The sequence below is a fragment of the Littorina saxatilis genome, linkage group LG3 (assembly GCF_037325665.1).
Source record: "Littorina saxatilis isolate snail1 linkage group LG3, US_GU_Lsax_2.0, whole genome shotgun sequence".
In the NCBI taxonomy this organism is placed as follows: Eukaryota; Metazoa; Mollusca; class Gastropoda; order Littorinimorpha; family Littorinidae; genus Littorina; species Littorina saxatilis.
Window position 1 is genome coordinate 26408714 of NC_090247.1, and position 24134 is coordinate 26432847.

Here is a 24134-nt window from a genome sequence, read left to right on the forward strand (position 1 = left end):
TGTGTACCTTGGACCGTGAGACAAGAAGCAGTCGACGCGAGTTGGAGCTAGTCTTGTTTTCGAGTTTTCTGCCTTTCTGAGACGTACGTTGGTGAGCAAGGTTTTACAGTGTGTGTGTGTTTTTTTGTTTCTGGAAAATGTATGCACGACAAGACACGAGCACGTAGAGCTGTCGGTGTCTTAAATGAGCAAAATGTGCAGGCGTGTTACCTTTGACCTCTTGAACTCTGAATCCAAATCCCAAGACCAAGAAGGGGCGGGGCTTTTTGCAGCGAGATATTTTGCAGATTGTAACAGTTTCGGTGCATCACTAAAAGTACCCATTAAGAAATACCCATTAGTTTTAGCATTTGTACACGTTCATTGCGAATCCTGAATGCTGTCAACGGTTGTGTAAACTGCCGTCTCTGTGTGTTCTGCTTGGACGGCGACTTCAACTTCCCGGGATGGGACTGGAAGTCCAAGAGTTTAAAGAAAAGTTGTGCCTTCCCTCGCTTACACAACGACTTCAAAGACATTATAGCTGACGTCGGAATGGACCAGATTGTTGAGGTGCCCACAAGGGGCGAGAATATCCTTGACCTAGTATTGACTAATCATCCCAGCCTCTTCCCACGCATCGAAATTGTCCCTGGGATCTCAGATCATGACATTGTATATGCCGAACTGCAGATAAACCCCTCACGGGTCCGACAGAAAGCGCGCCAAGTTCGCTGCTACGGCAAGGCTGACTGGGACAGCCTTCGCACTGCCACCCAAAAACTCACCACCTCCATCCTCGACGCCCACTCGGGACACCTGGACGACCCTGAAACCATCTGGTCAGACCTCAAAACAGGGCTGAATGAACAGATCGACCAGTTCATCCCCCTGAAGACACTGGGCCCCAAGAAAACCCCCCCCTGGATCAGCCACGAGACCCTAAAACAGATCAAGATACGTGATCGGATCCACAAACTAATGAAAAAGACAGGAAGAGCTGATCTCAAACCAGTATTCAAGACCCTAAAGAGCCAGATACAGCGCCAGCTGAGGAAAGAATACTGGCGCTACGTGGAAGGACTCATCACCGAGGACTGTGATGACAAACCACATCCCAACAAGAAATTTTGGACATTCATCAAGTTCAAGCAAAACGAATACTCTGGCATCTCTGCGCTCAAGGAGTCTGGGAAACTGATCACAGATGACAAAGAGAAAGCAGAGCTGCTAAACCGCCAGTTCGAATCTGCCTTCAGCACCAAAGAAGAACTCAACGTAGAAGACTTTGAGCTCCGCTGCCCCATGCCCCCTCTCAGCCCACAACAACCACCCCTCGAAGACATCACCATCACGGCCCCAGGCGTTGAAAAACTCCTACGTAACCTGAACCCCAACAAAGCTAGTGGGCCAGACCAACTCAGCCCCCGCGTCCTGAAAGAGGTAGCGACGGAGCTTGCACCGGCGCTAACACTATTGTTCCAGGCCTCTCTCAAATCGGGAGTGGTACCAGCAGACTGGAAGCTAGCCCATGTAACGCCAGTGTTCAAGAAAGGGGAGCGTTACAGGCCGGAGAACTATCGACCAATCTCCCTCACATCTATCCCCTGCAAGCTCCTAGAGCACATCATTGTGAGCGCCATCCTCACCTACTGCGAACAACACCAAATACTCTGTCCTGAACAACACGGCTTCCGACGGGGAAGATCATGCGAGACCCAGCTGCTAGGGCTTGTCGACGAGGCCTCATTCGCGCTTGAGCAAGGGCACCAGGTGGACCTTCTAGTGCTGGATTTCTCCCGCGCGTTTGACAAGGTCAGCCACAGCCTACTCGTGCATAAACTCCGTCAGTACGGCATAGGTGGGAAAGTTAACGCCTGGGTCGAGGATTTCCTCACCAACAGGAAGCAGTCCGTCGTCGTCAACGGGGCCATCTCAGAGCTAGCTCCAGTGGAAAGTGGCGTTCCTCAAGGGTCCGTGCTCGGACCGACGCTATTTCTGCTGTACATAAACGATCTCCCGTCAGACCTGACCTCGACTGCGCGACTTTTCGCCGACGACACAGCGTGCCACGCTGACGTCAAGACAGCAGCGGACCAAGAAAACCTCCAAACAGACCTCGACAGACTGGCGTCCTGGGAACAGAAGTGGAAGATGGCATTCCATCCTGCCAAATGCAACACCGTACACATGACCCGACGCCGTACCACCCTACCATACGAGTACCAGCTCCACGGCCAGAAACTCCAGGAGGAGACCCAGGCCAAGTACCTCGGCGTCACCCTGACCAAAGACCTGAAGTGGAACACCCACATCGCCAACATCACCACCAAGGCGAACAGAGCACTTGGCTTTGCTAGACGCAACATCAAGCTCAGCAACAAGAAGGTCAAGGCGGCTGCATACAAAGCACTAGTACGACCCATCCTAAAGTATGCCAGCCCAGTATGGGACCCACACACCGCTGAAGACAGTGCCTCTCTTGAAAAGGTCCAAAGAAGAGCAGCCAGATGGGTGTCGCATCGCTTCCGCCAGACCTCCAGCGTCAACAACATGCTCGAAGACCTTGAGTGGCCTACGCTTGAGAGCAGACGGAGGCGAGCGAGACTAACAACTTTCTACAAAGTCCACCACGACCTTGTCGCAGTGAAGAGCAACCACGCACCAAAGCCAAGCCCACCCAAGTGCACGACCAGGCAGACCCACGCTCTGTCCTACGAAATCCCCCACTCCAGGACAGCCTACAGGCAGAAAACATTCTTCCCGCGCACCATTCCAGAGTGGAACCGCCTGCCTGTAGAAACTGCCACAGCGCCATCCCTGGCATCCTTTCAGGCCAGGCTGGCAACTCTCCACTGACCCATCATCCCCCCCCCCCCCTACCCCCAACCTCCCCCCCCCCCCCCCCCCCCCTGAACTTCACCCCTGACCAAGCAATAGACCGGAACCACCATCACCCAAGCGTAGCAGATTCATCACCATGCTGATGTTGGCTACCTATCACTAAGAAGAAGAAGAAGAGCAGTAGTCGACGTGTTTTTCATTAGTTGCTTACACAGTTATCCCCCTTGATGCGCAAAGTTGTATGTGTATCTCCCACTTTCTTGGCTGATTGAACTTGTTTCTTGTGTGTTGCAAAGTTCTGAAAAAGTTCTTGAACCATGGGACGACTGGATGGAAAAGTTCTTGTGCTGTCAGCAGCTGCACAGGGCATTGGCAGGGCTGCTGCTTTGGTGTGTACTTATATTAATTTTGGACAACCAAACATAAGTTTGTTTGTTTTTTTGGGTGTTTTTTTCAAGTAAAATTATCAACATAATTAATGATTTCTCAGCTGACCAAATAAACTCTCTTTATAAATGGAGAGGTTAATGAGGCAATTGGACAGAGGCAGAAAGGACAAGTCAGGTTTACATCTGAGGAACATGCAGTGTTATCAATTATATAAACTTAGCCAAACAATTATTGCAACAAATTTCAAACCCAAATTAAAGCATTAATCCCCGTGTCATTTCATTAAAACTTTATATGCCAGAGAAGGTCGTTTACTTAACCTTCAGGATCACCATTTGGATTAAATATTTCTTTTACAGGGATCACGTGACCGCCGCTCAAGTAAGGGTACCGTCAAAATCGACCAGACAAAAACGGAAGAGCCGAATGAAAAATCGACAAAAAATCACAATAGGCAAAACTTTACAACTTTGACATACGAGAAGAAAGTCAAACCAATTATCTACCCTGAACAGATTGTTTTGTTTTGCTACCTTGCGTATTTCGCGTGCTATGCTATTCCTACTGATGCAGGTGTCGATCGCAAGAGCGGTCAAAAAGGGACTTTTTAGGGGTATCATGACAAAAAAGTCTGCACTTTAGCAATGGAGACTGTGCCAAAAGGTGACGTTTTCATGTCAGTATGTCCCAAATGACATCACCAGTACATTTTTCATTCTATCTAATCTGTTTTCGTTCTATTTTTTCTAATAACATGCGTTAACAATTGATTGCCAACTGGAATGGAAGAGCACAAAAAGTGTAACTTGATATGTAGTTTCTCTAGAGGGAAAAACATCTTCCACTTTCATGTCAGTGTGTCCCATGCAACATACATTTGCCAAACAGCTATGTGCAAGTAGATTATTTGTTAGTGGTATAGAAAATACTGATCAACAATTAAAGTCAGTTTTCACATTCATTTTCTACCTATTTCTTATTTGTTTATTCTGTTGGCAATGGTGAAATGTCAGCAATCGTGTGTCATTCGGGACAGTAGACATGACACCTGACCTTTTGGCACAGTCTCAATGACTTGGTGGATTGCTTTGAAACTTTCAGAATATTTTACCAACATACTCGAAATACTTCGAGCAAAATGATGGATTGTTACAGGTGTTTGTTAAAATGGTATGCAATATTTCGAAAGAAGTTTTTAATCTCTTTATAGGATTGTTCCCTTGGGTCCAAAAAATTCATGACTTTGCATGTCTTTAGAAAAATGATTGATACACACACTGCTAAAGTTTTATGTGCGTGTAAGCACTGACGCAAATTTGCTGGGCCTGTAAACACGCTACATATTCAAGCGATGATTCTGGTGCCACAGCGATGCCCAACCAAGCGTGACCCTAGCATGTTTTAAGAGGCACGCAGCGATAACAGCTGTAAGCGCTAAACAGCGTGAACGTTCCATTTTTTCCTCATGTGTTTGCATGACTAGCAAATTAACGCCAGCGGCTACACGCAAATGAAACTTAGAAAGAATCTGTATCAATCATTTATCTGTATATGCAAAGTCATGAATGTTTTGGACACAAGTGAAAATCCTATGACAAGTTTAACAACATTTTTCGAAACATTGTGTCACATCTGGATAAATAACCGTAACGATCCAAACTTTCGCACGAAGTATCTCTAGTATGTTGGTAAAATATTCTGAAAGTTTCAAGCAATCCACCAAGTCATTGCTAAATTGTAGCGCTTTTTGACATGATACCCATAAACATTGACGTAAAACGTTCCGTTTTTGACCGCTCTTGCGATCGACACCTGCATCAGTAGGAATAGCATAGCACGCGAAATACGCAAGGTAGCAAAACAAAACAATCTGTTCAGGGTAGATAATTGGTTTGAATTTCTTCTCGTATGTCAAAGTTGCAAAGTTTTGCCTATTCATTATTGTGATTTTTTGTCGATTTTTCATTCGGCTCTTCCGTTTTTGTCTGGTCGATTTTGACGGTACCCTTACTTGAGCGGCGGTCACGTGATCCCTGTAAAAGAAATATTTAATCCAGAAGGTGATCCTGAAGGTTAAGTAAACGGCCTTAGCTGGCATATACATGAGTTTTAATTAAATGACACAGGAATTAATGCTTTAATTTGGGTTTGAAATTTGTTGCAATAAATTTTTGGCCAACTTTATATGGCCGATATTTTCCTCTGGGGGCAAAGGTCCTAAAAAGTATAAAAGTAAGTCAAACAAGTAAATCAGGGTATAACAACAGAAAGTTAGAGCTTATGGTTAGACAAAATTCAATAGACAAATATGGAATGCTGATAAATATTAAAACAGCAAGTGAGAAATTGATTGAATCGTCTACCGGCACGGTTGGCCTAGTGGTAAGACGTCCGCCCCGTGATTGGGAGGTCGTGGGTTCGAACCCCGGCCGGGTCATACCTAAGACTTTAAAATTGGCAATATAGTGGCTGCTCCGCCTGGCGTCTGGCATTATGGGGTTAGTGCTAGGACTGGCTGGTCCGGTGTCAGAATAATGTGACAGGGTGAGACATGAAGCCTGTGCTGCGACTTCTGTCTTGTGTGTGGCGCACGTTATATGTCAAAGCAGCACCGCCCTGATATGGCCCTTCGTGGTCGGCTGGGCGTTAAGCAAACAAACAAACAAATTGCATCGTCTGTGATTAAAATTGTTTTAAAAAACAAACAACAAAAAACCCAGTCAAAGCCTTATCTATTTTAAAGTGTATTTAATTTGCCTGTTGGCATTTAGTCATAAACTTAAAATGTGTCATCCTGACATTTTATAGATTGTAAATGTATAGAATTAATTGTTACAATCATCTCAACCACAGTCATTAATTTTGTTCTTTAGATTTTAAATGTAGTACGAATGTACTTGATTCATATTACATATACGATGCAGTATTTATGAAGATAATTAAGTGCAGAAGGTGTCAAAGTTTCAGTCATTTTATAGATTTTAGATGTAGTCAAAATGTACATGATTCATATATTACATGTATTAGATGCAGATAAGTGCAGTACGTGTCAAAGTGTGTTGAAAATATAGGTTGTCACACTTTCAGCCATGTTATAGATATTTTAAATGTGGTACAGATGACTGTACAAGATTCATATCACATATATATGATGCAGTTTTTATGAAGATAAGTCAAGTGCAGTACGTGTCACAGTGGGTTAAGAATATAGGTTATGACACTTTCAGTCATCACATATTTGTGTTGCATTCTGGAGAAGTGTGGGAAAGTAGAGCATGAGACTGATTGTTGCGTACATTTTGCTCCCAGTTTTATCTCCTTAATCCTATACCTCCTCCTCTTTCCCTTACATTTCTCTCTCTGTCTGTCTGTCTGTCTGTCTGTTTCTCTCTCTTTGTGTCTGTCTGATGGTCTGTCTGTCTCTCTCTCTCACTCTTTGTCTGTCTGTCTCTCTCTCTCACTTTGTCTGTCTCTCTCTGCCTATGAGATCCCTCTCTGTCTCTGTATGTCCCTCTCCATCTACCCTCCCCCCCCCCCCCCATCTCTCTCTCTCTCTCGATCTCTCTCTCTCTCTCTCTCGATCTCTCCGCCCTCTCTCTCTCTCTTACTCTCCGCCCTCTCTCTTGCTCTCCGCCCTCTCTCTCTCTCTCTCTCTCTCTCTCTCTCTCTCTCTCTCTCTCTCTCTCTCTCTCTCTCTCTCTTTGTCTCCTCCTCTCTCTGCCCCTTCACATTCAAACCATTCTTACCATTTTCTAAATGTTATTGTTATACAAGAACAGAACTACTATGTTGTATCACTATGTTAGATTTTGAAACACATTATCTTGCTATGTTTTTCACCTAGATGGCAGCGAAAGAAGGTGCAAAAGTGATAGCCACTGATGTCAACGCAGAAAAACTGAAGGAGCTGGAAGGAACACCAGGTGATTATTTTCACACATTTTATCTTTTAAGGGATACTATTATTCTTACCATTTGGGGGGAGATTCTAACAAATTTGACAAGTCTGGGGAATCCACTGCGCGCTGAACAAGACGCACACAGCAGGATTTGCTCGAAAACACACAACAAGGATGGTAATTGATAAAATCAAAGTGAATGAATGCTCTCCAGGGCGATGCTTCTTTCCCTTGTTAGAAAAAAAAGTCTCTTCTTAGAAAAAAAAAGTCTAAGGCGGAAACACGACTAGCCCCATCTATGACACGTAAGCCTTGTAACCAGCATCATGTGCACAAACAAGGGAAGTAACTAAGTGAAAGTAACCCAACCCAACCCTCACAAACTGTGCTCTTTCTTTGCCCACTTTACGCCATTTAATATATTAAATTCTGCCTGGCAAATATATTTGCCAGGCAGAATTTAATATAGTAAAACTTTAGAAGCAATCTTAAGGGCCTGTTAATAACTTATCCCTTTAAAGTGGAGGATTTTTTTGGCCATCTCAGAGCAAAACTTGTTATACAATCCCACCACTACCCTACAGTTATTTACCAATAACACCCCGGACCCTTTCTAACACTCAACGGTGTGACAGCTTTGGGACAGAGAAATTATTTTGTTGGAAGTATTGTTAGATAAATTGCGGTTGTATTCTCTGTTGGACAAGGAACTAATTTTTTTTTCCTCTCGTCTTTTTCTTTTTACTTAGTCTTAGGCAGTGTAATTTTGAGCATTCTTTAATGACGAACTGCTTTACATACTTTGTTCAGTATATTTGTTACATTACAGGCATTGAGACAAGAGTTCTGGATGTACTCAACACTGATGCAGTCAACGCGTTTGTGGCCTCTCTGGGAAAAGTCGACATTGTCTTCAACTGTGCCGGGTATAATACATATCTATAGTATCAGCAACTAAGCTAGATTACAGTCATGATTAGATCATGAAAATGTGTTGTTTGTGAAAAAAGTGACCTGTAGAAAGGCTTTTGAAGTGCATGGAGTCTTTTTTTGGTGACTTTTTCATCATACAATTGAACAACTGCTTTATATATAGCCTTTGCCATTAAAAACGCGACAAACGATCGACAGAGGTTTTTATGTTACTGGTTATAGCAAGCACCTGTGGTTTAGACTTCGTCAAAAACAAAACAAAAACTGCACGGAAAAACTCATGCAAGAAGACACATAAAACACGTGGCGTTTCATTGAGTACAAAATTGAAACGAAACAGCTGGAGTTATGAATGGGTTATAGTGTCGAGAACTGCACGTGTTTTCCATTATCGGTACTTACAGCTTCAAATCAACACAAGTTGTGGCCGAAGCAACCAACAGTGGTATTGACAGTAATAAAGGTCACGGGTTTTTAGTGAATGAAACGTTTTACTGAATTAAACGCCACGTGTTATACGCGTCTTCTGACATGAGTTTTCCGTGCACTGTTTTGTTTTTGACGATGTCTAAACCACAGGTGCTTGCTATAACAAGTAACATAAAAATCGCCGTAGATCGTTGGTCGCGTTTTTAATGGCAAAGGCTATATATAGTTCATGCATTAATTGATATGGAAAACAATAACAAACAAAAAATGTACAGTGTATCTGCAGATACAAATGTGAATTTAAAAGAACACATGGACGCACACACACACACACACACACCCACCCACACACACACACACACACACACACACACACACACACACACAAACAAACACACACACACACACACACACAAGCAAGCACACGCCACACACATGTATACATTTTAAATCATTCATTTGTTTGCTTGTCCTGTGAATTTTTGAAGAAATTATGAAGCTTGAATTGTTTAGATTTTTCATGTTCAGACAGCAGTTTTGTAAAAAATACATGCATGTGATGTGTACATGCATATAATGTGTGTTTGACAGTTTTGTAGCTGATGGCACTATACTTGACACGGATGAGAAAACTTGGGACTTTTCCTTCGACCTGAATGTCAAGAGTATGTACCGCATGTGCCGCGCTTTCATCCCCAAGGTTTGTGTGTGCTTGCCAGTTTCCAGACAAGTTTTTAATTCATAGTAGATCCTGTGGCATTTCGTTCTAGGTTAATGTAGCAAATTGTAGTTGTTGGGGTTGTTTTTTTTTTTTTTTGCTTTACATAATATCCTGATTCGCACATGGCAATGTGCACACCATCTGTCAACAGCCAAAATCTGTTACTGTGATGTATACCCCACTAGCAACAACTAGTGGGCATCTGTAGACCCAGATTCTGTAGATTCCAGTATAGGGAATATGTAGTTTGTACCAAAATTAGCTATCAGTAGCTCTCGTGTGTTTGATTTCTTTATACTGTGACTACTTTTCATTACAAAATTGAAGCTTTAGTACATCACTAACATGAATTAAGGTTCCAATGAAAAATATATGTGCTTAAAGGCACAGTAAGCCTCCCGTAAACCATCACAGATACTGTCAGGCTTTTACACACAGTACAAACACCCTTTCATTTAAACACTCACCGCTTGAGAACATCCTAGCTAGGTGCCCTCCGTAATTAGAGCGAGCAATTTTCAAAGAATTTATTTTTGCGTGGTTTATCTTACCCCTTAGACATCGTGAACCCGTGTGATCCAGTTTCCCTTTTTCACAATGCAGTCGTCAGTTTGTAATTTGAATGCGGCTCGCTGTGAGCTTATCTGCAATAGCACGTTATTATGTACCTCTGCATGACTATGCACGAAACAAACGGATGTGGTTCACAAAAACTCTAGCGATGGCTTTTGACTGTTCAGAAGAATTGGCGATAGGCATAAACCGTCGCCTGCTACGAGAACCATGACCTTGCGTGACCCGGTGCTTCCGGGCTTTTCTTTTTTCAAACTTTCAAAACTTCGAATTGTACTGATTTTGTCTTGATGAAAAAATAATTCTTTTATGATTTAAGAATGTTTGTGTAGCAAGCTGTCAATTTATTATTTAGATTTTAAAAGTGAGGTCTAGCGCCAAAACGCACCATGGTCCGATTGTGTGAGGAGACAATCCGCAAAATTAATTCTTTGAAAATTGCTCGCTCGTTACGTAGGGCACCTAGGATGTTCCCGTTCGGTGAGCGTTCAAATGGAAGGGTGTTTGTACTGTGTGTAAAAGCCTGACAGTATCTGTGATGCCACCGGCACGGTTGGCCTAGTGGTAAGGCGTCCGCCCCGTGATCGGGAGGTCGTGGGTTCGAACCCCGGCCGGGTCATACCTAAGACTTTAAAATTGGCAATCTAGTGGCTGCTCCGCCTGGCGTCTGGCATTATGGGGTTAGTGCTAGGACTGGTTGGTCCGGTGTCAGAATAATGTGACTGGGTGAGACATGAAGCCTGTGCTGCGATTTCTGTCTTGTGTGTGGCGCACGTTATTTGTCAAAGCAGTACCGCCCTGATATGGCCCTTCGTGGTCGGCTGGGCGTTAAGCAAACAAACAAACAAACAAACAAAATCTGTGATGCCGTTTACGGGAGGCTTAATTACTGTGCCTTTAACGACAAAGAAAGGAACATCGGTCTGTAACAAAAAAATTTAAAATGTACATTAAACAAGTCGCGTAAGGCGAAATTACTACATTTAGTCAAGCTGTGGAACTCACAGAATGAAACTGAACGCACTGCATTTTTTCACAATGACCGTAGTCCGCCGCTTGTGCAAAACGGAGTGAAACTGACGAGCCTGTTCAGCGCGGTAGTGGTTTCGCTGTGCTGCATAGCACGCTTTTCTGTACCTCTCTTCGTTTTAACTTTCTGAGCGTGTTATTAATCCAAACATATCATATCATTCTAGATGTTTTTGGAATCAGGAACCGACAAGGAATAAGATGAAATTGTTTTTAAATCGATTTCGGAAATTTAATTTTGATCATAATTTTTATATTTTTAATTTTCAGAGCTTGTTTTTAATCCAAATATAACATATTCATATGTTTTTGGAATCAGGAAATGATGTAGAATAAGATGAACGTAAATTTGGATCGTTTTATGTAAAAAAAAAATTATTACAATTTTCAGATTTTTAATGACCAAAGTCATTAATTATTTTTTAAGCCACCAAGCTGAAATGCAATACCGAAGTCCGGCCTTCGTCGAAGATTGCTTTACAAAAAATTCAATCAATTTGATTGAAAAATGAGGGTGTGACAGTGCCGCCTCAACTTTTACAAAAAGCCGGATATGACGTCATCAAAAGTATTTATCGAAAAAATGAAAAAAAACGTCCGGGGATATCATTCCCAGGAACTCTCATGTCAAATTTCATAAAGATCGGTCCAGTAGTTTAATTGGTCTGAATCGCTCTACACACACACACGCACAGACAGACAGACACACACACACACATACACCACGACCCTCGTCTTGATTCCCCCTCTATGTTAAAACATTTAGTCAAAACTTGACTAAATGTAAAAAAGTGTGTTCAGCCTGGAAAACCAGTCAGCCACACTTGGTAGTCAGTTTTCTTACCTTTGTTAAACCATGTTTAATCCCTTGGATTAATTAATGCATAACGAATTTGAATTAAGATACTTTTGTTGTTGTTGTAATTAATGTAGATGATTGAACAAGGAACAGGAGGAAGCATCATCAACATGTCCTCAGTGGCCTCCAGTATAAAAGGTATGGACATGCGAACCTGTTGACAAAAGTCGGGGTAACACCCAGGAACATGCCCCTAATTAATGGTTTAACGGTGAGGGCGTTAAGCAACATTATCATCAACCTGCTGACAAATGTCAGTGTCTGTAGCTGTTTCTCTGTTTTTATTGTAATGTTTTTACTCATATACTGTGGAGCCTCTGTTTTAAAACCTTTCATTATAAGACTCCCTCTCTTTCAAGACTTAAAACTACTGGAATTTTAGTTATTAAAGCCAGAGGTACCACTGTGTTGATATAACATGTATATAGATCTGTACAAGTTTCTTGGGGTCCAAGGCCCGTGAGCTAAAGCTTGTATGTTTTAAAGTCTTTGTTTTTTAAGTCTGAAGCTTAAAGCATTCAAAAAAGCAAAAACACAACAAAAAAGCAAACAGAGATCCATAACCTGAGAGCATGGATTCCTAAGTTTGTTATATATATATATATAAAAAAATGTTAGTGTCACCTTGGCTCTAATTATATCAAATTGACTTTTGCTTTGATTGCAGGCGCCCCAAGCCGTTCAGTCTATGGAGCGACAAAAGCTGCTGTGATCGGACTAACGAAGTCCATGGCTGTGGATTTTGTTGAGCACAAAATCAGGTTCAACTGTATCTGTCCAGGTACTATTTGGCCAGAATGGATGATTGTTTGTTTAAAAGGTTTGAAACTGACAGACTAGCTACTAACATTCCAAAATCTAGGGTAAAAAGCAAAACAGAACAAGAAAAGGTAGTTATTGGAATGTTTAATCATGGACAAAACGAAAGCAATGCACTTGTATGTCTACCGAGTGGTATTTGAAATGGAAAGAGAAACGAATAGTGAGATCATGATCAGAACAAATCTTGGCTCAGTACAGTGTACGTTGTCTCTGAAATAATGTTCCAATAACTAACAATTCATGTCTTTTTATGGTTTTTGTGTTTGTTTGTTGATTTAAATGAATATCAGACATAGGAGTACAGAGTGACTCTCACAGTATATAAATACGATGTTGTCATGACTGCATGTGCCCAAGACGTTTACTTTACAATTTATACAAGAGTACATTCTTTTCACGTACCTGTCCTGATGAAATATACCTGTCCCGAGAGGACACCTTTAATGTGGGGACACTTTTGGGTTGGCCCTAAATTAAGGTGACCTTTCATAGCAGGTAGCATTGTGCCTTAAAATGTATTAAAGGGATATAATACCCAAGGGAACAGGCCCTCAGATGGCTTCCAAAGTTATACCATAAGATTCTGCATTACAAATAATGCTGCCGCGCCCTGAAGTGCATAAAGCTAAGGGCTGATATCACTTCAATTTAATTCATTACCACACTTGTGGTGCGTCTAGATTAAGGTACGTTGGATTCCCCAGATTCTTCAAATTCGTCAAATTTTCCAGAAACTACCCCAAAACAGTCAGATAAATAATATCCATTTAACTTCCAAATTACTGACTGAAGTCATGTGTCTCTTTTTAGGGACTGTGGACACACCTTCTCTGAGAGAACGGATAAACGCTCTACCAAACCCTGAACAGGTATGTTGGGATATTTGATATTTTGTTCTTTATCATGTTTTTCTTTGCTTGTGTGTGTGTGTGTGCCGTCGCGATATAACCTTGAATGGTTGAAAACGACGTTAAACACCAAATAAAGAAAGAAAGAAAGTGTGTGTGTATTCGTACACTGAGGAGAGTCTGCACAATGTTGTTTCTGGGAAATAAATCCCTTTTCGAATGTGAGGGTCGAAACCATGCCGATAGCGACATCTTGCTTGATGCAAGCCACTGACGGAGCTATCTCTCCGCCCCATCTTATGTGTCAGGCCTGAAAGTGGCGAGTATTTCATGTAAATGGTGAGTAGAAATGTTAATCCACTCACCAAATGCGAGTAAAATACGTTGCTGAAACAAATGGTTGGTTTGACGAGTAAAAGACTAAACTTTGCTCTCTGGCTAGTAAATGATTTTGTGGACTTTCAGCGCTGTGTGTGTGCTTTGACTGAGACATACACAGATTGAAGGGTTCATTTATGCATTTATACAGTTATAATTTTGGTGTCAATTTTGGTGCAGGCAATGCAAGATTTCATAGGCAGACAGAAGCTGGGCAGACTGGCAACTGCTGACGAGATGGCATACCTCATTGTCTACCTGGGCTCCAATGAGGTGAGGCTGCGTGTACATTACAAAGAATGGATTGCAGGTTGTGTTTGCTTGCGCGCAAGGGCGTGTGTGTGTGTGTGTGTGTGTGTGTGTGTGCGTGTTTGTGTGTGTGTTTGTGTGTGCATGCATGCGTGCGTGCGTGTGTGCGTGCGTGTGTGTGTGTGTGTGTGTGTGTGTGTGTGTGTGTGTGTGTGAGAGAGAAAAAGAGCGAGAGAGAGAGTGTACGTGTGTGTGTGTGTGTGTGTGTGTGTGTGTGTGTGTGTGTGTGTGTGTGTGTGTGTGAGAGAGAGAGAGCGAGAGAGTGTGTTTGTGTCAGTGGGTCTATCTGTCTGTCTGCTTTAATTCCTGTCTGTCTGTCTGCCTGTGTGTCATTCTGTGTCTGTGCTTGTGTTTCACAGGCATATACCTTATCATCTGTATGTTTACACCCCACCAGTAATGATTGAAACCTCTTTTTACCCCTTTAGATATACAAGTACTTTATTTTAGACAGCACCACTAATATGTGAGCCTTATGCTCTTAAACAGTAAGGTGATTGTTTGTGACAACAGCCTTTTCAAGCCGGCCTTTAAAAGAATGAAGACGGACAACCAATTAGGCAGATCACTTAACCGTGTATAATGGCATAAACACTTTAATTGTACATATTGTTATCGTCCCTAAAGGGCAATTCTGCCAGCTTCTTACATTAAATATGAAATTTGCATTCAGAATATGGATTTGGGCAAAGTAGAAATTGACGTCAGTCTAACCCTAATAGCACAGGAGCTTGTATCCAATCGCCGGTCGATCATTATTTACTCCTTATTCCATTTATTTACTCCTTACTTCCATACAGTCTACTACTACTATTTACTAATAAATAGTAGTAGTAAGGGTAAGCATGCAGCAGTAAATAATAAGCATGCAGGAGTAAATAATTATCGACCGGTGGTTGGATACAACCTCCTGTGCCTAATTGAGGGGGTAAAATGTCACAGTGTTATTTATTTACTGTGTTACACGTTACGTTGCTAATAATGCAATTGTCAACATAAAAGTTTCGTGTGTTTCATGGTAGTTTGTTTTCAAGCCTGTGGGTCCATTACGGTATCACAGACTTAGGGTTTAATTCTCACAAAAAAGGACTTTTTTTGAAACAAGAGTGAGATTGCATAACTTTAGAAATAAGTCGCTCAACATTTCGTTCTACTTTTCTGTGTGTTTTGGGTGTGTGTGTATGCATGTACATGTGTGTGTGTGTGTGTGTGTCTGTCTGTCTGTGTATGTGCTTATTTGTGCCCTTGTGTTCACTTTTGGATACTTTTGTTGTGAAGGAAACCTGATATTAAAACACAGATAGATGGAACTGTAATATTGCTAATTAAAACATTGAGCCAAAAGTCTGTAAGATTCGAGCAGGATGATGGATCAAACTTATTTTGCCAATTCTCAAATTTTAATTATTTTTTTATCTTTTGCTGCAGTCTGCCTTTGTCACCGGACAAGAGTTCGTCATAGATGGAGGATGGAGCCTATAAAGTGAAGCAGTATTTCAGGATGCATGTCTTTTTTTTTCTTTCTTTTTTTTCTTTCTTTTTTTTTTTTTTTACCTCAGTTGCATGCAGGCTGCTTCCACCCTTCCTTCAACTGTTTCCTTCTCTCTTTTTTTCTTTCCTTTTTTTTTGATGCATGTCAGTTACTGCATGATTTTGCACATTTGTGGAGATGCTTTTCAAAGGGACTCTGGTGAATAACAATTGATTTGGTGGTGAGCCTGCGATCAAAGTAAAGTTAAAACAATGATGTTTTGTGTTACCTGATCTCTGGCGATGTATGTCTTGTAAACAGCAGGAAGTTTAATGTATGATGTAATCAGACCAACATTGCATTTAATCTGATGTAGCTACATTCATTTGAGTATTTTGATACTTTAGTGATGCACTTATTTAGCTTTCATTGTAATGTTGTTTACGGAAAGCTCAACCACACCCACAAAAAACACTTTTTCTAACCATTTGTGCCTATTACTGAATTGTATTTAAACTTCTCAATCCAGAAAATGTTCTTCATAATGTTACTTTGTTAAATTGTAGCACACTTGTAATAATTAAATGGCAGAAAGATATTTTCAAGGCAGGGTATTATTATGCATAATTTTTGTAGAGTCAGGTACTCTCAGCTTTTTTGATCAAATCATATCTTTAGTGCAATATTTATTGTTTTCATTTTGTAATTAAATTTTGTAAGTGTGTATGGTGACGATTTATAGATACAGGTGCGAGGGAAGTGCAAGTGAAGGGGACTTAATTTGTCAGCTTTGTCTTAGTTTATCAGATCTGATTTACTACTGTATTTGCTTGCCTTTTAATATCTTCATTATACCTTTGATATTACATGTCATGGCTGAAAATAAATAACAATGGGAAACCAGAGACTCTGTTTTGTTGGATGTAAATTAATCTATGATAGCCAGTATTGTATGCACAGTGTGCCAGTGCACATGCGTGTGGGTGTGTGTGGGCGTGTCAGATTGTTAGATTCCCCCTGTCTTTTTGTGCATTTATTTGTGTGTTTCACTGTGCCTGTGTGTGCCTTTCATATGAAGTGTGAGGTCTATCAGTGTACTTTATGTCTGTCTTATGTGTGTGTGTGTGTGTGCGCGCGCGCGTGCGTGTGTGCGTGCGCCCCCCGCGGGTTAGGGGGAGTCCCATATTGGTTGGGACGAGAAAGAATTTAGCCGATGCTCCCCAGCATGTCGTAAGAGGCGACTAACGGATTCTGTTTCTCCTTTTACCCTTGTTAAGTGTTTCTTGTATAGAATATAGTCAATGTTTGTAAAGATTTTAGTCAAGCAGTATGTAAGAAATGTTAAGTCCTTTGTACTGGAAACTTGCATTCTCCCAGTAAGGTAATATATAATTGTACTACGTTGCAAGCCCCTGGAGCAAATTTTTGATTAGTGCTTTTGTGAACAAGAAACAATTGACAAGTGGCTCTATCCCATCTCCCCCATTCCCTCCGTCGCGATATAACCTTGAATGGTTGAAAACGACGTTAAACACCAAATAAAGAAAGAAAGAAAGTGCGTGCGTGCATGTGTGTCTGTCTGTCGGTCGGTCTGCATGATAGTGCATAATTACCGGGTATGTACGGGGCGGGGATGTAGCTCAGTCGGTAGCGCGCTGGATTTGTATCCAGTTGGCCGCTGTCAGCGTGAGTTCGTCCCCACGTTCGGCGAGAGATTTATTTCTCAGAGTCAACTTTGTGTGCAGACTCTCCTCGGTGTCCGAACACCCCCGTGTGTACACGCAAGCACAAGACCAAGTGCGCACGAAAAAGATCCTGTAATCCATGTCAGAGTTCGGTGGGTTATAGAAACACGAAAATACCCAGCATGCTTCCTCCGAAAACGGCGTATGGCTGCCTAAATGGCGGGGTAAAAAACGGTCGTACACGTAAAATTCCACTCGTGCAAAAAACACGAGTGTACGTGGGAGTTTCAGCCCACGAACGCAGAAGAAGACCGGGTATGTACGTCTTGCGATTATGCTATTCTGTCCGTCTATCTGCTGTTTTTTTGTCTGCCTGTTTGTTTCTTGGCCAGTGTCAGTGTCGGTTATTCTCTATAACATACACATGAAACATGTTGAGCAGCACCAATTAATGCAAATTTAAGTAAATCTGGATTATAAAAAAAACACACCATTTTGTCCACTCAGGAGGACACAATGAAGTCTGTTTGACTAGCTATCTACATTAGAAAATCCTTGATCGTTGAAAACAGCTTTTGGTTAAGGAACACCAATTGTGTCCATCTTTTACACCCCACCTTCCTACCACCCGCCACCGAATCTCTGTGTTAGTGTCTGTGTGTGTCATATATTTTCTTCGTTGTTTAATATACACGATTCCAGTACAACCAATGCACGATTTACTGAGTGTCTCTTTCTCTATCAGTGTCTGTTCGTCTCCGTCTCGCAAGAGCGCATTGACCAACCCCCACCCCCCCTACACACACACACACACACACTCTCTCTCTCTCTCTCTCTCTCTCTCTCTCTCTCTCTCTCTCTCTCTCTCTCTCTCTCTCTCTCTCTCTCTCTCTCTCTCGTTCTTTAGCTCTCTTTCACGTTGGTAATGATGCAACCAAAAGACACTCGAACATAAAAGATTCAGCACCAGACGCAAGAAAACAGTTCGCTGTAACAAATTCTCACCGATGCGGAGACACCAGAACACGTTTCTAATTCTTTATTCAACACTTTCCCAGATACTGTCCTTTGTGCGTGGTTGGAAAAGGTTGCCACGTTTCTCATTCTTTATTTACCAGTTTCCCAAATGTATCATGTCATGAATGGACGTAAACGAAAGCCGGTAGAAAACTTAAAAGCTTTCACTGCCCAGGTTGTTTCGACAGCATGAAAATTATATGAAGACATTATTGTGTATCATTTGCATTGTTTTCCATCTGCAGAGGATCCTTTTCAATCGGTAAAAGGATTGTTACTAGTGTTAGGATAATTTGTGCTTTACCTGCAGACGTCTTTACCGCGTTTTTTATCGCTCCGGTTTTTTGTTCTGTGCACTTTCCATATATCCTGCAATTTCGCAACATGCATATACATATATGTTATCATCCTGAACATACTAAACTAAGCAAAACAATTATTGCACCCATTTTCGTACCCCAACTAAAACATTCATTACCTTGTCATTACATTCAAACTTTATATGCCATTACAGGCCATGGCTATCTGGCACACTTTTCGTTTCAATTATTTCTGTTGTAGGTATCACGTGACCGCCGCCGAAGTCAGGGTACCCCCAAAATCGACCTGACAAAAACGTAATGTACCAATTAAAAAATCGACTTTAAATTCAGAATGTTTTAGTTAGGGTACAAAAATGGGTGCAATAATTTGTTTGCTCAGTGATTGATTCCCGTGTAACTGTAATGTCCTATCGCAAATCCGCCCAGGCTGGAGCAAGATCATACTTTCACTTGCACCATAGACCTATATTAGATATAGACCTATATTAGATATAGACCTATATTAGATATAGGTCCCTGCTTGCACACATACCAACAATCAGCAGCCTAGCTTTTTTTTGCTTTTTTTTTTTAAAGAGCGGAACCCTTTTTGCTGAATTAATGCTGCATTTCAACACAAGCTGCAACTCTGCACAGAAGGTAGCCAAACCGTTGATGTTTGTTATGCTTTCAAGTGGAAGGATGTTATTATCACATAATTTTACAAGCCTGGACAGACCTGTGCTGGCTGACACCTAGGACTCGTTACGTGAGAAGGACGAAACCTTTACGATTCAACATGGAATATTGTGGTTAATAAGTACAGATGGATGATTTTTAGACGACAAAAGTACATTAATTTGGCAACCGAACTTCAGCTTTTACTTCAAATATACATGTGGCGTGCACTTGTACATTTTTTGTTATTTCCATTTTGTTTTGTTTGTTTGTTTGCTTAATAATTAACGCCCAGCCGACCACGAAGGGCCATATCAGGGCGGTGTTATTTCCATGACCTACGGGTACTTGCGCAGACTGACACAGATTGCGTTGGCAACTAAGATGTTGCAATGTTTTGGCTGGATACACTTTCGGTCTGAATCGGATGCGGCCATGTCAATTTGCATCTTGTCGCAGACAGGCTGAGCTCTGCTCTAGAATTCGAACTCGTACTAAGTGAGTTTCGGAGTTAAGCCTCCATTCGCTGTTTCAATCAATTCAGTTTCTTGAAAATAAACTAGTTTCTTGGCCGTGTCCTGCTGAATGTTGCAACACTTCTAGAGTTCAGCCGGTGTGCTGCGTCGAACCAGCTACAGTTTTCTTTTCTAAAACTGAGGATTCAGTTGCTTGAACCTTACCAAGTTCCAGTTCTTTGCCCCGGTCCCCAGTACTTGTGCCCTTTGGTTTTCAAATCATCTGTTACGTATAAGAAGAAAAGCAAGCACACGACATAGAAGTCGAAGAACGATAATAAACACGCGTGCGCGCACCCACACACGCACGTACGCACGCACGCACGCACACACGCACACACGCACACACGCAAGCACTGACACACACACACACACACACACACACATATATAAACACACACATATATAAACACACACACACACATACACACACACGTATAAACACACACACACACACACACACACACACACAATCACACACACACACACACACACACAAACACAATATAACACACACACACACACACACACACACATACGCACACACACACATACATACACACAATCACATACACACACAATCACATACACACACAATCACACACACACACACACACACACACACACACACACACACACACACACACACACACACACACAATTATTCGTAGAATTGATAAAATGTATCAAACACATGTTCTTTGTTTGCCTGTCTGACATTCAAATACAGACATTCATATAAAATGTCCCTTCCGCGGACATGATTGTGTCATTTTTACCGCGACTGATCTGCCAAGGCCTTCTCATAGAAATTCGAAGGCTGACCTTAAACAGGGCCAGGACAATCCCCTCCCCCTTGTCGTAAAATTCCAAGATTGGTTTGTGGTAACAAAAACTAGGCCCTATGTTAATCAAGTTATTGAATTGTTGTGGGGGTTATATCACCGAAAAGCCACCCAGTGAAGGGATGAATGGTCTTATTCCATGTATAATACCGGTGTTGGATCCGGTCCGGTCCCCCCTCTGAAGTAGTCCCCCGGGGGACCAATTCGTGGCAAAAACTGCTCTATAATGGTCCCCCCTTAGACATCCAGCCTCGTTTTTCTTGTTACAATGTTAGTAATGTTACCAGCAATTTCAGAGAAAAGAAAGGAAAGAATCAGAGACTGGTTTCATTTCTTCTTGTCAGTATTTATTTATTATTCATTTTATTTCATGTGATTTTTCTTTTGAACGGCATTATAACTGATCAGATCTATTTTATTTTCTGCAAAATATAGTCAAACAAAGAGATTGCTGTCTGTGCACTTCATAATACCGGACGAAGATATAGATTGAAAATGGCTTGAATGCCTAAGAAAAACGAGGCTGGATGTCTAAGGGGGGACCATTATAGAGCAGTTTTTGCCACGAATTGGTCCCCCGGGGGATTACTTCAGAGGGGGGACCGGACCGGATCCTACACCGGGTAGATCTGAGATGACGAGTCGAATTTTTTCACGAGGAGTGTGCCTTTAAAGAACTATCTGGCGACGAGGATGATCACTCACACGAGGTCAAATGTACTTTTAACATGTACCCAACAAGTGCAAGCTTAGGGAGACCCAATGTCTCAAGGGTAAAAAGTGCATATCGAGGCATTTTTACAGTGCTGTATTTAGCTTTGAAATTGAACAGATGTCCTGTAAGTTATGTTGTGTATGTCAAAGTACGTTTACAAGTGTTGTACAAAATATGAAGTCTGTACAATTGATAAATTGAGAGTTATTAAACTTTAAAAGCGGGCAAGAATCCCATTTTTGAAAAACAAGCTCGTATCATTTTCGTAATTTATATATGTGGGCTTGCTTATGAAATTTGCTAGGGGCTGTCATTGCCTTTTGAATTGAAAGGTGATGGGCCTGAGGACAGGTAGGAAGCATAACACCATGCATTATAACTATTCACCCGCATCAGTCTCATCAAAAAAACATTCCCAGGACATATACCATCAGTAACTCGTCAGTATGGCAGCACAGTAAAGTGCCTCGGTGCCCAGTCGGAAGGCGTGACGCTCTTTGATGCATTCAGTGACAGACAAAGGCTGCACCCCATCGGGACGCATCATGACAATGTGGTACCTGGAAACACACCGGGTTGTTGCACTTAAAGGCGCAGTTCTTCTGACGAAAACGAATCGCAGTACAGACATTCACTAACCTTTGAGCTTATCAGCTAAAACGTACTTCAGAAATATTGAAGCTGGTTCTGTTGAAAGAACTGTGACTTTAATCAAAAGCAGAAATAGATACGTTTGGATAGAAATGCCTTTCTGTACGCATCTGTTATGTTGGTAGTAAAGAGCATTTAACAACAATAACTTGGCAATACCTTGTTAGTGTGATAACAATGGCGCCTGTAAAATGTGCCCCTCCACCACGAAATGAGTCGCATGTCACCTCGTGCGGTTCTGCGCTAGGCTTAATATAAGTCCGGGGAGTGTCTGGTAACAGTGTGAGGGTCACCTTAGTCACAGGCTTATAACTCAAACAGTTTTCGCTCTTTTCTAAAACGGTCTTCACCACTGGATAGCGCATAACAAACTCTTTATGAAAATGTAAAATTATGAAAATCATGCAAAGGTGACATGCGACTCATCCCGTCGTGGAGGGACACAAATTGTTGCAATTTGTTTATAGGCATTATTACACAGCAAGGTATCGACCACTTCTGCATACTAGTGGCTGCAAATTGGGTTTCCTATAAAGATACAAGAACAAGGATAGATATCATATCAAAGGAAAGCATCGACCTTCCATCCGCAACACGAGCACTGAAACATTCGTGTTTCTTTTTTTCTTCTTTTTTTTCTGCTTGGTGTTTAATCGATGCAGCCGCCATGATTTTGAATTTCTCTTTAAACAAGCCAAACATGATAAATTAACGATTGTACTGAAGAAAGAAAGAAACACGCAAACATACCAACCAATCTGCATCATGCAATGAAAAGTTAATAACTACTGCTTGCGCGGCAATCGCGCGCAATCCCTTTCTTTGCCCCAGCGGGTTATCTGAGAGCAAACGATGAAATAATGCTGATTGCAGACACATGTCTTAAAGCTGCCCGTGCCTTCTCGTGCTGGACATTTTGTCATTAATCATAGATCGGTCCATTCTTTCACATCCTAACAAAAACCAAAAACTTTTCACTTCGACATGCACTTCCCAAAACATCAACAGCCGAGCTATTTCCTGCGCATAGTCGGATTTTCGTTTTGGTGAATTAATTACACAACTGGCATCAGTGTCAACATCCGAAATTAATTTAGAAAAAAAGTGTCCGCCCTGCATAGGAAGCAGCTAGGCTGTTGAATTTGGATATATTTTCAAGTGGAACGATGCTCATCCCCTGTAAAACCCTGGACAGGTGTGTAGCGGTCCGCACGACCGTTAATTGTTATGGGAAGGAATGTACCGTTAAGCGCCATCATGTACACGTACATACACGAAAGAGAACATGATCACATGCACTGTCAGGGGTTTGGTTATGACAGAAGGACACAGCATGAAGTACAGATAAACTGATGTGGGTTTTGACAGTCGTTATCACTGGTTCAATTCTGAGGTGATAAATGGGATGCACGATTACATAGGGCCTAACTACAATCACATCAACTTCTCGGTCAGCCCAGAGCTGCTGGAAGTGAATGTACTTCCTCTTCCAAATCTCGTCATAAACCGAGACTGCTTATTAAATATTCACAAAAGGAAAATATATAACAGGAGAGGGATGTGTTCGTACTGTGTTGTTGCATTACCACACTCCCGCTAGGTGGACGTGACTAGCTGTTTTCCTCTCCATTGTTCGGATCGCTGCATGCTTCATCATAAATATCGGATGCCATCCAACCCTTATCACTGCCAATCTAATTTTCGCTTCTGTGTGGGAAAATTTCATTAATGCGCGATGGATCTTTCATGCGTGACTTATTCTTGTAGCGGTTCGTGCGCGGTGAAAAAGACACATGGATGAGATTCGCAGCCTCTCTGCAGTTTACTGTAAATGTTTGACGGAACCACCATGAGATATATAACTGCGGCCTTGCTTGACGTAGTTGTAGCGGGGTTTCAGATAAGGACCATTCACGAAAAAAACACTGAATAACCGTGTTGTGATCTGTCACCAAGAAGCAGATTGACAGACGGACAAGCAACCAAACGAGCAACATGTGCATACAGAGAGAGAGACTGAGAGAGAGAGAGAGGCTGAGAGAGAGAGAGAGAGAGAGAGAGGGAGAGAGAGAGAGAGAGAGAGAGAGAGAGAGAGAGAGAGAGAGAGAGAGAGAGAGAGAGAGAGAGAGAGAGAGAGAGAGAGAGAGACGAGAGAGAGAGAGAGAGAGAGATTTCTCAGTCAAAATTATATATACGATTTTCAAACATTCCTGGATGCGTGTGCCCGGGCGAGAGGGGTGCG

At 41.9% G+C, this 24134-nt stretch overlaps 1 protein-coding gene and 1 long non-coding RNA gene across 3 annotated transcripts in view; one reads left to right on the forward strand and one right to left on the reverse strand.

Annotated features, from left to right (window-relative positions):
- LOC138962000 (uncharacterized) overlaps nucleotides 1-24134 on the reverse strand; it is a 231751-nt gene that overhangs the window by 181316 nt on the left and 26301 nt on the right. The window lies entirely within an intron of this gene.
- Nucleotides 2-16389, forward strand: LOC138961997 (dehydrogenase/reductase SDR family member 6-like). 2 transcript variants are annotated; one of them, XM_070333692.1, is made up of 10 exons: nucleotides 2-83; nucleotides 3118-3212; nucleotides 7058-7136; nucleotides 7942-8038; nucleotides 9066-9174; nucleotides 11731-11794; nucleotides 12324-12437; nucleotides 13289-13347; nucleotides 13885-13977; nucleotides 15442-16389. In XM_070333692.1, exons 2-10 carry the CDS (start codon nucleotides 3141-3143, stop codon nucleotides 15493-15495), a joined length of 741 nt encoding a protein of 246 aa, XP_070189793.1. In that variant the 5' UTR covers nucleotides 2-83; nucleotides 3118-3140; the 3' UTR covers nucleotides 15496-16389. The 2 variants fall into 2 exon arrangements, with proteins under 2 accessions (XP_070189793.1, XP_070189794.1); XM_070333693.1 differs by having other exon boundaries at nucleotides 15-91.